The 15,084-nt window shown below is 36.6% G+C and overlaps 3 protein-coding genes across 4 annotated transcripts; all 3 read left to right on the forward strand.

The window, feature by feature from the left end:
• The first annotated feature begins 4,101 nt into the window (after positions 1-4,101).
• On the forward strand, positions 4,102-7,443 carry LOC137738017 (ceramide synthase 1 LOH3-like). Of its 2 annotated transcripts, XR_011068854.1 has the most exons (7): positions 4,102-4,369; positions 5,341-5,570; positions 5,675-5,830; positions 6,056-6,241; positions 6,392-6,576; positions 6,830-7,033; positions 7,122-7,443. XR_011068854.1 is itself a non-coding variant. In XM_068477616.1 (6 exons), the coding sequence occupies exons 1-6, from the start codon at positions 4,232-4,234 to the stop codon at positions 6,862-6,864; spliced, it is 930 nt and encodes a 309-aa protein (XP_068333717.1). In that variant the 5' UTR covers positions 4,102-4,231; the 3' UTR covers positions 6,865-7,443. The 2 variants fall into 2 exon arrangements, 1 of the variants encoding a protein (XP_068333717.1); XM_068477616.1 differs by having other exon boundaries at positions 6,830-7,443.
• Positions 7,444-7,788: 345 nt separating this feature from the next.
• On the forward strand, positions 7,789-8,853 carry LOC137737821 (uncharacterized). The gene has a single exon (XM_068477389.1). The coding sequence runs from the start codon at positions 7,944-7,946 to the stop codon at positions 8,745-8,747; it is 804 nt and encodes a 267-aa protein (XP_068333490.1). The 5' UTR covers positions 7,789-7,943; the 3' UTR covers positions 8,748-8,853.
• A 1,475-nt stretch (positions 8,854-10,328) lies between these two features.
• On the forward strand, positions 10,329-12,074 carry LOC137738412 (peroxidase 11-like). The gene is made up of 4 exons (XM_068478049.1): positions 10,329-10,619; positions 10,705-10,896; positions 11,162-11,327; positions 11,505-12,074. Exons 1-4 carry the CDS (start codon positions 10,386-10,388, stop codon positions 11,927-11,929), a joined length of 1,017 nt encoding a protein of 338 aa, XP_068334150.1. The 5' UTR covers positions 10,329-10,385; the 3' UTR covers positions 11,930-12,074.
• The last annotated feature ends 3,010 nt before the right edge of the window (positions 12,075-15,084 follow it).

Here is a 15,084-nt window from a genome sequence, read left to right on the forward strand (position 1 = left end):
TCCACAGAGACACAAAGCTCGGAAGCTCACCCCAACAACTTTCGAGATTAAAACTGAAAACGAAATGATTAACGAAGCGAGTTCGAGTTGGTAGAAACTTTTGAGACAAGATGTTATGACTCTTATCACAGAATGGAAATGCACTTATATATTAGTCTGTTTATTTGCCTTCGATTCTCACAAGAAAAGGACAAAGAAATCCATCTCAGTACAGTGGGATTTGAAAAATCCTCCCCCTTCCCTCTCTTAATTATTGAATGAATATTGCCAAGGATGCGTTACCACCTGGCAAACCTATCACCATATTTTCCATGGTCACTACAGGACAAGGTCTTGGATAAATGGTGGTTCACTACGGACAGAGATCTTCTTCAGATCTCATTGTCCGGATTTCAATGACCAAATTGAATTCGATGATTCTCATTAATTCATTTTGCTAACTCATTTCATACAAATTAATTAAGAGCTTTAGTTTCTCTTTCGCACAAACTAAGAACCCTAATTGTCTAGTTCTTAAGCTCCGAATGGTCAGGTGGAAGATTCAAATTCATTCACTACTCACATCTGAAAAATAAACGGGCAGAGCTAGGTAGCTCACTTGTCACCGTCATCTGCTCTCTCTCTCTCTCTCACACACACACCCTTTACTTCTCTGTGTTGCTTATAAATAATGACCAGTTTTTGGTTGGGGAACTGGCAGGCCTCTATTTAATAGAAGAGTACATATTCAACTAGCTTTCAATAGTTTGATGAGGTTTTAAGTTCGACTCACACAAATGTAATGAGCGATATATATTTGTGATAGTTCGAAAACTAGTTGCAGCTGATCCGGTTGTAATGGTGTAGCTTCATTTTTCCTTGAATTCTTTGTGCCCTGCCATCATCAAGAAAGAGCAGCTTTTTAAGCCTGTGAAAGTTTCAGTCTTTGGCATTTTTTACAGTAGACAATTTACACTAGATTGGACGAGGTTATGTGGTTGGGGGAAAACTTGTGAAAAAGGTCATTTAATTTGCTTCTTTTTTGTTCTTGTAATTGCTGTGTTTCCTTTCCTCCCCAACAAGCAAAGCCCCGCCTTCTTCTCTCTCTTCTGAGAATTTGTCTGCAGATACAGAGATGCTCGCTTATGCAGCAATCACACTGTTGGGATCACTAATTTGGGGTTTTATTATGTTAATCATGATTAGGATTTTGATTAAGATGTAATTAAGTAAGTGATTATTTGGCTTCTGTCAAGGGATGTGATATCCACACATCTCATTTTACTTCTCACATACCCTTGATAATTTCTGTTCGTTGATCTTCTTCAATTCATCCGATCCGATGGTCGAAATTTAAAAAGGTGTGTGAGAAGTAAAATCGAGTGTGTAGATATCACACCCCTCTTTCAAATAAAAGGTTGGATTTTTCTTCTTTGGATTGTGTTTACAGTATAGTCAAGGGGATTTTATCCAAACCACAATAAATTCAAAGGCAGTAATGTTATTTATACCATGTTTTTATACCATCTTGAATGGCATCTAACGTGGACAGATATATCATTTGAAAAATTTGTAAAACTTAAGAAAATGAGGGAGAAAGACTCCCCTATATACCACAATCATAATTTAATTAACTAGTTTTTTTAATTATTAGTTTATTAAATAATGAACTAAATTTAAAAATCTGATTAATTTAAATGATGTGACTGTTCACATCAAATATCATCTAAAGTAGTATGAAAATATGATACAAAAATATGATATGAATAATATTTTTGTTAACAATCCATAAGATTCGCCCAAGTGTTTGCAAGAAGCCTTAAATTGTGTAGTAAGCCCATTGCCACGTGGCGCAGAACAGAGTGATCCACACAGCCAGGTTATCTCATGGGGATCCCAGATTCAAAGTCCACTCCTAAGTCTCCTCCCACAACAAAAAACCCAGAAGGGTCAATTTCGTCTACTACTCAAAAAAGTTACAGTGGCAAGCAACTCAAGAAAATCAAAAGAAAACCAAGAAAATTATGAAAAGGCCACCATCCAATTAAATTTAAAAAAAATTCTTGGGTTGATTCCAGTCCTTAGACCATCTCCAACACTTAGGTTAAAACTTAAAATTTTTAGCCCAGAAAATTTAGATTTTAACTCAAAAATAGTTTTTTTTGCTCCAACTCTTCTGGATTAAACTTTTAGCCTCACATCATTAAAGAATGAATTTAGACTAATTTTTTTTTCATAAAAGTAACTTTTTTAAAAAAGAAAAAATTATGTAGAGTATCATGATTTAATTTTATGAACATTTTAACTTTAAAATATTTTTATTCTAACAAATATTGAAAAATCAGTAATCGACATCATGAAACTCGTGAAATATTATGAAAGAATATGAACACATAAAATAATTTTTTTTTTAAATTACTTTAACCGTTGGATTTAAATATGGACCATTATATATATATATATATATTACTAATGGATTCAATTAATTTATAAATATAAAACTAAAAAAATATACATATATGGTGGACCAACCTCACTAACCCAAGGGGAATCCTGGGCTAAATTTGGCCCATTAACTCATATTTGCGCCCATTAATGAGTTTTGAGTTTTAACTCATATTTGCCCCAAGAGTTGGAGCAAGTTGTGATAAGTTTAGAATCTAAAATTTGAGTTTTACTTCAAGGATTGGAGTAGATCTTATAGATTAAAATTTTAACCCCAAATTATTAAATAATGAAGTTAGACTAATTTTTTTCTCAAAGTAACTTTTTTAAAAAGAAAAAATTATGTAGACTATCATAATTTAATTTTATGAATATTTTAACCTAAAAATATTTAGATTCCAACAAATATTTAAAAATCACTAATCAACATTATGAAACGCGTGAAACAAAAGAATATGAAACACATAAAAGAAATTGTTTTTTTATTTGCTTTAGCCTTTGAATTTAAATTTGAATCGTTAGATTTTTTTTTTATCGTTGAATTTAAAAATATACATATATGGTGGGCCAGCCCCACCAACTCGGGAAGAATACTGGGCTAAATTTGGCCCATAAATAAGTTTTGAGTTTTAACTCATATTTACCCTAAGAGTTGGAGTAAATTGGAATAAGTTTAGAACCTAAAATTTAAATTTTACTTCAAAAATTGGAGTAAGTCTTGGTCCTAAATAGAACCCTACTGACCTTAGGGGGCGTTTATTTGCCCTCACTAACTCTCACTGGATTGGACTGGACTAATGGTTAGTCCAGTCCCATGTTTGGTACCTGCTGGGACTAACTTTAATGACACTAACCTTCACTTGCCTCGACTAACCATGGGATTAGCTGGTCTTAGCGAAACCCCTCAAAAACTATGAGATTGCTAGTCCCGTTTTCAAAATTGTCTGCATGTCGTATGAAAGTTGCAAGTCTACAAGCTTGCTTCTGGGCAATTCCATTTGCCCTCCCATGCCCAGATCTGAAACACAAACCCACTCACAACCTAAATCTCAAAATCCAACCACCAGAATCAGAAAGAAAAGAAAAAAGCAAAACAATAACATCAACAATCTCAATAAAAAAATTCTACCTTACTTTTGAAATTTCCCATAAAGTTCCCTTTTCTCTAGAAAATTCCAAAGAGAAATGGGTAGAGAAGGGGAGAGAGTTGGGGACGAAGAGAGATTAAGAGAGAGAGAGAGAGGAGAAGGTAGCCTTGGGGACGATTTTGCAGGAAACTTGGATTTGAAGCTTTTTGTAGGAAAAAGATGGGAGGAAGGGAAAGTATTGGGGACGGAACCAAAGAGGAACAAAAGTAAAGAACTCTCTAGAGAGAGGTAGAAGTGTGTTCAAATTTTTAGGGAAAAAAAAGTTGAATTAATAATAAAATATTATTAGATATATGTTAAAGGGAGTTGTTATTAGCACTTCAAAAATCTCATTATACATTCTAAATTTTCTATAATAGGAAAGAAAAATACACTTGTGAGGAGTGTAGAATGAGATTTTTGGAATGTTAATAACAATTTTCATATTAAATAATATAATTTGTTATTTTATTTATTTTTTAGTCCGACAATGCACCAAACTAGTTTAGTTTAGTCTAGTTTATTTGTTGCCTTTTCAGTATTTGTGACTTTTCAGAATTGCAGATTGAGAGGGAGAGATACCAGTGCCCCTGGATGTCTCTGCCTCTCTATCCGACCCAAAGCTAGCGACTTGTTTGTTTCCTGGTAAAATTTGGATCACGGGAGAAGTGAAACCCGAGATGGGTTTGACGGAATACTTGAGGACAATTGATTGGGAGGAAGAAGCCTACCCAGCGTATGAAGATTTCGTAATTCTTCCTCTGTTCGTCCTCTACTTCCCAACTGTCCGATTTTTTCTGGATAGATTCGTCTTTGAGGTACATAACATTGATTGGAGCAGCTCAAGTTTTTATTTTTTGTAGCTTACTGATGTTATCAATGTTGTTTATCAGACATTTTAGATCGTTAATGATGTTTTTTAGTGTCATGTTGGTTGACCTATGTCGGAAATACACTTGTATTTGATGGGTTGTGTTTAATTTTATGTTATTTGATTAGCATGATTGAATGCCAGATTGGTCAGCGCGATATGAGTTATTGTTTTTGAAGTGGTTTGACTGGTTTTCTGGTCTTTGAGATTCAGTGTTTGTTTGCATTGTCTCTCAGTTTCCTTTAGGTCCTGTTTCTGCTGCATCTTGTATTCTCTTTTAATCAATGAAAAGGATTAGAAAGAGAACAACTTGTTTTACATGGGAAGTTTCGAGTGAGAAGCTCCTCCGATGTCGATTAATGTTAATGATTGTGTCAAAATTGTACCAGCCCCTTTTTCATCAGTGCCATAAAAGCAATGTAAAACTAAAGTTGTTTGCTTTCTGTATTGGTTTGGTGCTGATGTTTTTATTTCCGACAAGCAACTTAAACCGTTTATAGTAGTCGTCCTGAATATGACCGATTAGTTTGTATGGCCAGATCGATAAACGTAAGGGTCTCAGTGTTGATTGTTGGCGTAAGATCATTGTTTAAGAGGATCGGTTACTTTTCTCCATTTCTCTCTCACACTAGCTATATGTTGGCGGTGAATGCTTCTGCTTAAAAATACTGATGTTCTTGATTATGCTCGAATGCTATACTTAGCTGTGTAAAATGTACAGCCTATTCTCCACCCGAGCTAAAGTTTTCCAGGGCAGCTTTCGTTTTCCATTACTTTTCAGTTAAACGTTTGATTACTTGTTTCATTCTTATCTCCTAGTACTCTATATATATTCCTAATCAAGGAATGTGAACTTGACTACTTTCTTTCCCTTAAGATCTTTATTTACTCAGTGTTGATTTATATTTCATACTGCAGAAAGTGGGGAGGCGGTTAATTTTTGGAAAGGGCCTTCAGAAACAGGATGTAAAAACTTATGAACAAAGGAAGAAGATTAGAAAATTCAAGGAGTCAGCATGGAAATGCATATATTTTCTTTCAGCAGAGTTTCTAGCCCTTCTTGTAACTTATGATGAGCCTTGGTTTACAAATACAAAATACTTTTGGGTAGGACCGGGAGACCAGGTCTGGCCTGACCAGAAAATGAAGTAAGTCTTAATTAGAATGTATGTCGTGTTTGTGTTTGTTTAAAAAAGGCATTCATATGAAATCTGAGCTTTATCCTCCATAAAATGCTACATATGAATTTCAGGTTGAAATTGAAGGGGGTTTATATGTATTGTGCTGGATTTTACACATACTCCATATTTGCTTTGATTTTCTGGGAAACAAGGCGTTCCGACTTTGGGGTATCCATGAGCCATCACGTAGCTTCTGTCATTCTCATTGTGCTGTCTTACATTTTCAGGTATATTCTGATGGCGTGAGTTTGTAGCTTTCTCATGTTCTTGGTCACAAAACCAACAAAACAAGAATACTAAAACCTAGAAAAGGTATGAAGGAGGGTTTAAGTATTAGCATTATTATACAAGCACTACAGGTATTCGGGTTAAAACATGTAGGAAAATATAAAGAAATATTAACTATGTATTACAATGTGTTAAATTTAATCACTTTCTCCTGTTTCTTGCAGGTTTGCCCGTGTGGGTTCAATTGTTTTAGCTCTTCATGATGCTAATGATGTGTTTCTGGAGGTAGGGAAGATGTCCAAATACAGTGGTGCTGAAAGGACTGCTAGCGTTGCGTTTATTCTTTTTGTATTGTCTTGGATCATACTGCGACTCGTTTACTATCCATTCTGGATCCTTTGGAGTACAAGGTTTGTCTAACTTGATGCTTAACTTATACTAACCTATATTAAAGTGACATATCATATTCAATTTTTTTATGAAAGAACAGACATTAGTAGTTCTACAACGAACCTTCGGTCTATCTTCTATTCATTTTTGCTTGCTTCTTTTTCTGGCAGCTATGAAGTTCTCCTGACATTGGACATGGACAAACACTCTATAGATGGACCAATATATTACTATGTGTTCAATACTCTCCTATACAGCTTGCTTGTAATTCACATATTCTGGTGGGTCTTGATGTATCGGATGCTTGTTAAACAAATCCAAGCAAGAGGCCAGCTTAGTGACGATGTTCGGTCAGGTGAGTGAATTGTCGTATTTCCTTCCTGTTTTGTCATATACAAAGTACATAATTTGATTACAAGGCACCGATGTATTTGCACCTGCATCCCTCTCTATTTATAGTTAAGCATTGTAGAATAATTTCTTTACAATGGTAGCGTAAAGTCAGTCAATAATTTTCACTTATGATTTGGTTCTCTTTTGATTATCCATCATCTTAGTTCGTTGCCTGATCCTTGCTTTTTGTTTCTTTATCGATTTTCTCTGTATAGATTCTGAAGGCGAAGAAGATGATCACGAAGATTAACTGAGAAACATAATATACAGCCACACCGTGACCCTCAGGCAAATGTGCTCTTAAATTTAGGGAAGACATGGGGATTCCACAAGAAAGAAACCACATTTTCAAGTTGAATTCCCGTAATCATAGAACTTGAGGCAGCTGTTACACTATTTTAGTAGCACATGTCATACATGTAAAGAAACGAGACACCTAAAAACTGCTGTATGCTTTATTTCCGTTGCTAGTTAGACCGATGAATGTAGTTTTCATATTTCCTGCAGACAAGGAACATCTTACGTTTGCAACACTCGATGTACTCTTTCGATGGTGAAACGATTTTGGTGGAAGAAGCGCGTCGTGATTGCAGGGATGATAAGTTAACCGAGATACAGTACGGAAGCAGGTTGAATGAACAAAGTGGCAAGGGTGCAGAAGTTTGGTTCTGACTCAGCTCTCCCTTCACTGCCTTCAATTTGAATCTGCTGGCATGATTGATATGCTAATGCAAGGAATTTTATGCGTAATTGCAACTGTAATATTTGTGCACTTTTTCGAGTCAGCTGTAAGGTTTTTGTGAATACAATGGATCATTTCTTTTCTAAAGCATCCGTGATTAGCAAAAATTTTCGTTTTCTTTAAGTAATTAGGTCTTGAAAGCTGTCTTTACAATCTCCTAATCTCCGTTGTTAACTGTCCGTGTTGTTTGTGTAACATGTTTTATCTTTGTTTCTCGTAATTATATTTAGAAAATAAATCATTTAGGGAAGATACGTATTATTAAATATAATTAACTATTTAACTCATAAACGTTATTGATTTACTAAAAGAAAATCAATTTTACTAATTAGTGATACTGCAGAAAGGACAATTGTATTTTTCTTGGAGAATAAGATATATACGTTTATAATTTGTACCAAAACGACATCGTCCTCCTTCTGCTCTCCCCGCTCTTACTTTTTCCCCAATATTCCTTTGCCTTCAGGCTTCAGCTACTAGACTAGAGTCACTAGACAAAGCCAGATTTAAAGTTGTGAACTGGTTACGACGTCGTTTAACTCGTCTTCATCTCCTAGGGTTTCTGATAATTCCACATTTGATACGCCATGGAAGATGTACTGACTGAGATTCCGCCACCATCGAGGTTCTTCCAGGAAGATCTCAACAACTTCACACCTCCGTCGCCGCCCCTTCCCTCTCCCTTCCTCTTGTTCTCTCAAAACCCTGACGGAGCGGCGGCAGAGTTCCCTATCCGCCCCTCTCTTCTCATCGTCGCCCTATCCTCCCCATCCCTTCACCTCTTCCACAGCGTCTCCTCCAAATCCCTAATCGGAACCCTAATCCTCCCGGAAACCCCCTTCTCCGGCAACTCAATCGACCCCTCTCTCACAGACAAGTCCTGCAACATCTACTCCCTCCCAAACCCCCGAAACCCTGAATCCCCAACCCTTCTCGTCTCCTTCCAGTGCCCAATCGCCGCCGAGAGATGCCACGCCGTGGCCAAGCTGCTCACTTCTCATCAGATCGTCCCCCAGAGGGTCCTGATTCTCGACTCGGTCCAGACCCTGAACTTCCGCGGTAAGCTCTCGAGGGACGAGGCGGCGGCGTTCAAGCTGGAGACCACCGCGGAAAGAAAGGCGCCGTCTTTGAAGCTGGAGTATTTCCCGTCGGGCAGCGTCGTGGATGGGCTGGGGGCGGCGCTGTTGGCCGCGTGCGAAATCAAGAACATCAGGGCGGCGCTCTGCATGACATGGCCGCAATTCGGAGCTCCGGTGCTGTCCCTGATCAGGTCCCACATCTTCCGTGCCCTTGATTTGGAATTGAGCATTGATTCTGGTTGCGGGGATTATGTGATTCTAGGGCAAGATAAGGATCACCATCATCCTTCTGATTCTGATTTGTATACTTGACATGTTTCTAGGTTCGTAGAAATTCTGAATTTTCTGCAATGTTGTTGTATTGGTCATTCGAATTTCGTTTTTCTGATATATGGATTTGATAAGATTTAAAAGAGAATTAAGGGATTGAAATAAATAAAACTGTGCGAGACGAGAAAATTAGTGTGTAGAAATCATTTCGGGGGAGCTCAAATTTGCCAACAGCTTCCCAAATCTTGTCAATGAGGTAATCCAACTATTCAAGCCTTGCTTTGTTTGCCTTCTGCATGTTTGTTGCTTAAGGGTTAAGAGATTGTTTGGAAGCGCTTTTAAATGACTGAAAGTGCTTTTAACATAAATAATTTTGGATTCTAAAAGTTTTTAAAGTTATATGCTTCGTGCAGAAAGAACTTTGAATGTTTTTTCAGAATTTACTTGTATTTTTACTAAGAGTTGATTCTAAAATCATTTTTAGTAGAAGCGCGGTCAATCATTTTAAAATCACTCACAAACGAGCTCAAGTACTAAGATTAATTAACTTATTGAATGTTGATATTTGAGTACAATTTTGGAGAGAGACTTCTCTATAAACGGTGGCATCGCAGACAAATAACACGAGATGATGCGATATGATATGAGAAACTTTTTGGGTCTGACAATTCGACCCTCCTCATCCATCAGCCCAAAACACGCACAAAAGATTTCATGCATTCGGGTCTACCAAAATGAGCTCGTGTGGACCCTAATGCAAAGGATTCTTTTGTGTATGTGTCTTGGACGAACGGTGAAGTGACATAGACAAGCAAACACAAGGATATCTCCTCCAAAACGCATCGGTTTGATCGGTTTATTGTATTTTAACACGTGAAAGGTGAGACAAATCATATATTAATCATGCACTTAATCACATATATTAAGAAATAATCGAGAGAATGCATTCTTGTGTGTAAAGAAACATTAACAAGGATGGCGTGCAACTCGATCACTAATCCGAGTTCTTTGCCCGAACAAATTGAAATCCGATTTTTCCAACCAAACATTACTACAAAAAGATGAATAATTAAGACAAGAGTACATACTTCACCGTTTAACCTAATCCACCTATGAACAAGTCCACGCCATATTCGAACTTTTTGTACAACAGATTTACATGCTGGACCTTTTTCTTTTTCCAGAAGATAGTGAGCAAGAAGCCTCAACCAGTAACAAAACTTTTATGACATGGATACACTGCAGTAGCGTCCCATATTAAAAAGATATGTGTAATTTTTTCCATGTAGAATTGTACTATTAGCATAGGATGTCACGATAACAGTTAACCAGTGTTATGTGAGTTGATCCCCTCAAGCGGTCTGATTACTGTTAAATCAAGAGTTATGTAAAAGGTAAAAGGGTAAACGTTAGCTGTCATTAGGCATTGTTTGTTGTAAAAAGCATACGTCTTTTTAATTCTTTTGCTTGGAACTCCTGGTCCGAGAAAAACCCACCAACCGGGCCAAATAGTAGTTGCATCCAAAATTGACTCGTCTTTGTCCCAAATACTCAAACTCCCCAAGTAAATTGCTATGCAGACATTTTCATGCACTTTTCACTTATATATATCTCTCTCAGTCCCAACCATCTCTCCCACTCTTACCAATCCTCCAAGAAAACCCTCGATCGCAACCGAAAATGGCTCCTTCCCTTGGCTTCCGACCCTTCGTTGTGCAACTTTTGCTGCTAGTTTTCTCCGTTTTGAGCACTGGCTTGCGCGCAGGTGACCCTCCGTTAACGTTGGACTACTACAAATCTGCGTGTCCGACTGTGTTTGACATTGTGAAGAAAGAAATGGAATGTTCTGTGCTCTCTGATCCTCGTAACGCTGCCTTGGTAGTTCGGTTGCATTTCCACGACTGTTTTGTTCAGGTTCCCATTGTTTATAGTTTCAAGTTTTTGTAGAATTCTTAAAATTTAAGAGAATCCCATTTGAGCTCTTGGATCGTGTAAACAGGGATGTGATGGATCGGTTTTGCTAGAGGACACAATCGACCTGACAGGGGAGAAGAAAGCTTTGCCCAACATACACTCTTTAAAAGGTTTCAGAATTGTTGACAGAATCAAGAACCAGCTCGAATCAGAATGCCCAGGAGTCGTTTCATGCGCTGATCTTCTCACTATTGCTGCAAGAGATGCTGTGATTCTGGTACAAATTAGAATACAAACCTCTCACATGTATGTCTGTAAAGTTTTCTTCAAAAGCGGGGTTCTTACCCTTTCATTCATTGTTCTCGTCTGGTAGCCTGGATTATTCAAACTTGTTACAAGGGGTGAACATACCGCCTTGACCGACTGACTCACTATCTAACCCACATCTGCTTCTTTCATTATTTTTTACTTTGTAAGTTGGCGAACACAGTACCTGCCCTAACCCACACTTGCTTCGTTATTGTTTTATTTTAACTTTGCAGGTTGGTGGACCTTATTGGGACGTTCCTCTAGGAAGAAAAGATTCCATAACTGCTAGCCCTGAACTTGCAGAGGCTAACATTCCTACTGCAAATGAAGGCCTTCTGAAAATCATCTCCAAATTTCTTTACCAAGGCTTATCAGTCACAGATATGGTGGCTCTTTCAGGTACTCGAAAAACAAAACCAAATTTTATTGTATGTTAACGTCACATGTAACCTTCCTCTCACACATAAGCCGGACTTGAATGCATGTGACCATCACACCCGTAAACAGTTCAAAACACATGTATATGCGCACAGGCGATTGATGCTAGCTAAACTTTTCTCAATATATACATATCAGGAGCTCACACAATTGGCATGGCGCGGTGTGAGAACGTAAGAGAAAGGATTTATAGCGGCGAATTCGAAGCAAGTTCAGGATTCAATCCGTCGTCCCAGTCGCACCTCAGCGACCTGAGATCGACGTGCCCACTAGTTGGTGGGGACAATAACGTAACCGCCATGGATTACGTGACTCCCGAACTCTTTGATAATTCTTTCTATCAACTGCTGCTGAAAGGGGAGGGAGTGCTAAACTCAGATCAGGAAATGTACTCTAGTTTGTTGGGGATCGAAACGGGGGAGATTGTGAAGAAGTATGCAGCTGATCCAATTGCTTTCTTCGAGCAGTTTTCGGAGTCGATGGTGAAGTTGGGAAATATTGTTAACGATGAAAGCTTTGAGAATGGAGAAGTGAGAAAAAATTGCAGGTTTGTCAACACTTGAGAGATGCAAAAAATGCTGCAACCAGTCCTCACGAGAGAAGCTTCATTTGGAAAACCATATTTTGTTATAATTATACCAAGAAATGATCACAAATTTAAATGTTAATTTATGTTTTAAAGTTAATGAAATAAGAATGTTTTATATCCTCGTTCATAATACCTTGTGCAAAGTGAAAGATTGAAAGAGATTACAAAACAATACTCCTTGCACGGCTGGCCGAAAATTTTGAGTTTGATTCACTCACACGATGAGCTGAATGCTTTTGAGTCTTAATATATGGATCTAATGAGTTTAATTCTTATGTGATCATATCTATTAAACTCGCTTCACAACACCAACAACATTTTGAGTCAAACTCGAATAGTTTGACTTTTAATTGATTTTTAATTGTGATTTTCATTCATCGTTCTTTCTTTGATTCGTTAGTTATAAATAAAGAGTTGTGTGTAAAAAAAAAAAAAAAACGTTCAGATCACTTTCTAGCATGGATCACGAGTCACGACATGCTTAATCCAGCAAGCAAAGCTAGGTCGGCTGCTATCATGGGCCTCTACGAACTTTAACTGAGACTGAATAGGCCGAATTTGGTTCACCAGAAAAGGAAAATAGATAGCACTTTTTAGTGATTAATATTTAATGATTAAAAGCAAATTATATCGACCCCAATTAAGTTGGAATTAAATGCAATATAAGGATCCCAATAAATCAGCCAGAAATCTATGTATTGCCGTTGGAGGAGAATTTATAGACCAGATTAAAGGAAAATTGAATTAATAATGCAATGAAATGACTACATTGTTTATGTTAGGTATTTACTTAAACATGTGCATATATAAGGCTATGTTAGTACGTAATAGTAAGTACATAAACACACGGCACGTCCTAGGTTCATATTCTATAGGGTACATCCTAAGTTTAATTTATGGCGCTAGTGAATCATACAATTGTGGCTAAGTAGAGGTTAAAATGCTTCTATAAATCTTTTCGACCCACACAATGCCCTTTCAACTTTCAATTTTGATTGTGGAGAGAGAGAGAGTGGAAGCTGGGAAGTTGGTGCAGGGATTTAGTTTCTTAATTTGTTCTTGAATTCTTTCAACTTTTTAATTTTCTTTTCTTCTAATCAAGATGGATCAAATTTACTAAATTGTCCTCATATTAGTTCATGTACTTGGCATCATGAGTTGAGTTAATGACAATATGGATGGTAACTGACTGAGGTGATACATTTGCACCAACCATGAAATTATGGTGGTATATTCTCAAAACATAAAGTTTGGGTAGTAATTGCGCACAAATTTACTAGTTCAAGTGGTACTTGTACAAAATGGAGTAATTATCTTCCCTCTCTTCTCCCTCCTCTCCTCTCCCTCATCTCCTCCCTCTTATTTAAACAGTCACGATTAAGTCATGTCAACATTTTATATTAATTTTTTTATTAAAAAAATAAAAATAAAAAACATGAGAGATGGAGAAGAAAAGAGCAGGAGAGAATCATATTCCGTACAAAATCCGCAAAACAAAATTATGAGTCGGTGTTGAACTAAAAAAAGGACCTTGTCGACATGTGCGCAAAAGAGCATGATTCTCTCCCTTCTTTTTTCTCCTTTCCTTCCTTCCCTTCTTATTTGAACTGTCACGGTTAAGCCACGTAAACATCTTATATTAATTTTATATAGAAAGAGAAAAATAAAATAAAGAATGTGAGAGAAAGAAAGAGAAGGAGATGAAAAAAATGAGGTGAGAGAATCTTAGTGCGCAGAAGCAACTTGGAAAAAGAGGAAAACGTCATTTTCTAATTCGATCCACCCCGTTTAGGGGGCTAAGGGTTTTATTATACATTAATGCGTATCTAGAAGCTAGACTCAGACAAGGGTTCATTTTTCTATATTTAAACAAAGATAAATTTGGCAATTCATCGTGTGTGCTCGTCTTCTTGTATTTAGGTTTGAATATTTTCTTATAAATAAAATAATTTAGAATATCATTTAACAAAAAGTAATATTTAGTTTTGTAAAATGTTTTTTTCTTTCATGCAGTACAAAATGATATTTTTAAAGCGTTAATATTAACTTTGTTAAAAAATACTAGCACTCTTTATAACTTTCAATGAGAAATGCTAAGCAAAGTATCTAAAATGATTCTCTATGAGCTATCTGTTATCTCTTTATATTTTTAACATAATATTTTATAATATTGATACAAAAATTGAAATTAAACTGCAAAATGCAGAGAATTTATGAAGATTTCTTTAACATTTCAAATCAATCAAATCAATTAACGTATCATATGTGTTGAATAACAAAACTCTTTTGAATTGGTCAAGGAAGAACAAAAGTGAGGACTTTATAAGGTCATTGGTCATATGTGGTTGACAAAAATTCTTTGTGTATTCAAATCCTATGTCATCCTTAATTGCTCTTTCCCAATTAATCTTTTTTATTTTCTTTGTTTTTCTTATGATTTTCTTCACACGCTTGAAAATTGTTGCTTGTTTCACTTTATTAGGAAAGGGAAAGAAAACATATTGATCGGATGATTTGGTGCGTGCCATTGCCAAAGTGTCCAAAAGACCATATGCCCCCATCCATTACAAACAAGCATCAATTGGTGGATTCGATCCGCCGGGTCCTTTCTTTTATTTTCTACATCTTTTAGTCAACGACTGAGAAATGAGAATCTCTTTTGTCAATTGGAAATTAAATTTAATTAAAGAAGCCTTACTTCTTCGAATATGTTCTAATTCTTTGCAATTTGAGTTTTTCGGTACTTTTAGTTTCAAAAACACTCAATGATCTTTTTTTAATTATAACAGTAAGAGGCATGATAATATTGTAATTAAAGTATTTACATTGCATTATATTTCACGTATTTAACATAAATAACGCGTTATCATTTTCAGTTTTCAAAAGTAGAAAAGAAGAAAACGAATGTGTTGAAATAATCACTTTTTGAATTTGTCGAGCGAATCGAAACCAACGAATGGTTATGATGGTACCATGTGTGCTAGAGCTAGCCATGTTACGCTAGTACAAAGTTGTTGTTTGATCCATGATGCACAGTATAGCATAATGCCTTGCGGCGGCGCCTCTTCAGCCTTGCTAGGGCCAATGCCCAATTGCCCATCATCCCACTGACAATTATTGAACATATGC

This window comes from Pyrus communis, chromosome 6 (assembly GCF_963583255.1).
Source record: "Pyrus communis chromosome 6, drPyrComm1.1, whole genome shotgun sequence".
Lineage (NCBI taxonomy): Eukaryota > Viridiplantae > Streptophyta > Magnoliopsida > Rosales > Rosaceae > Pyrus > Pyrus communis.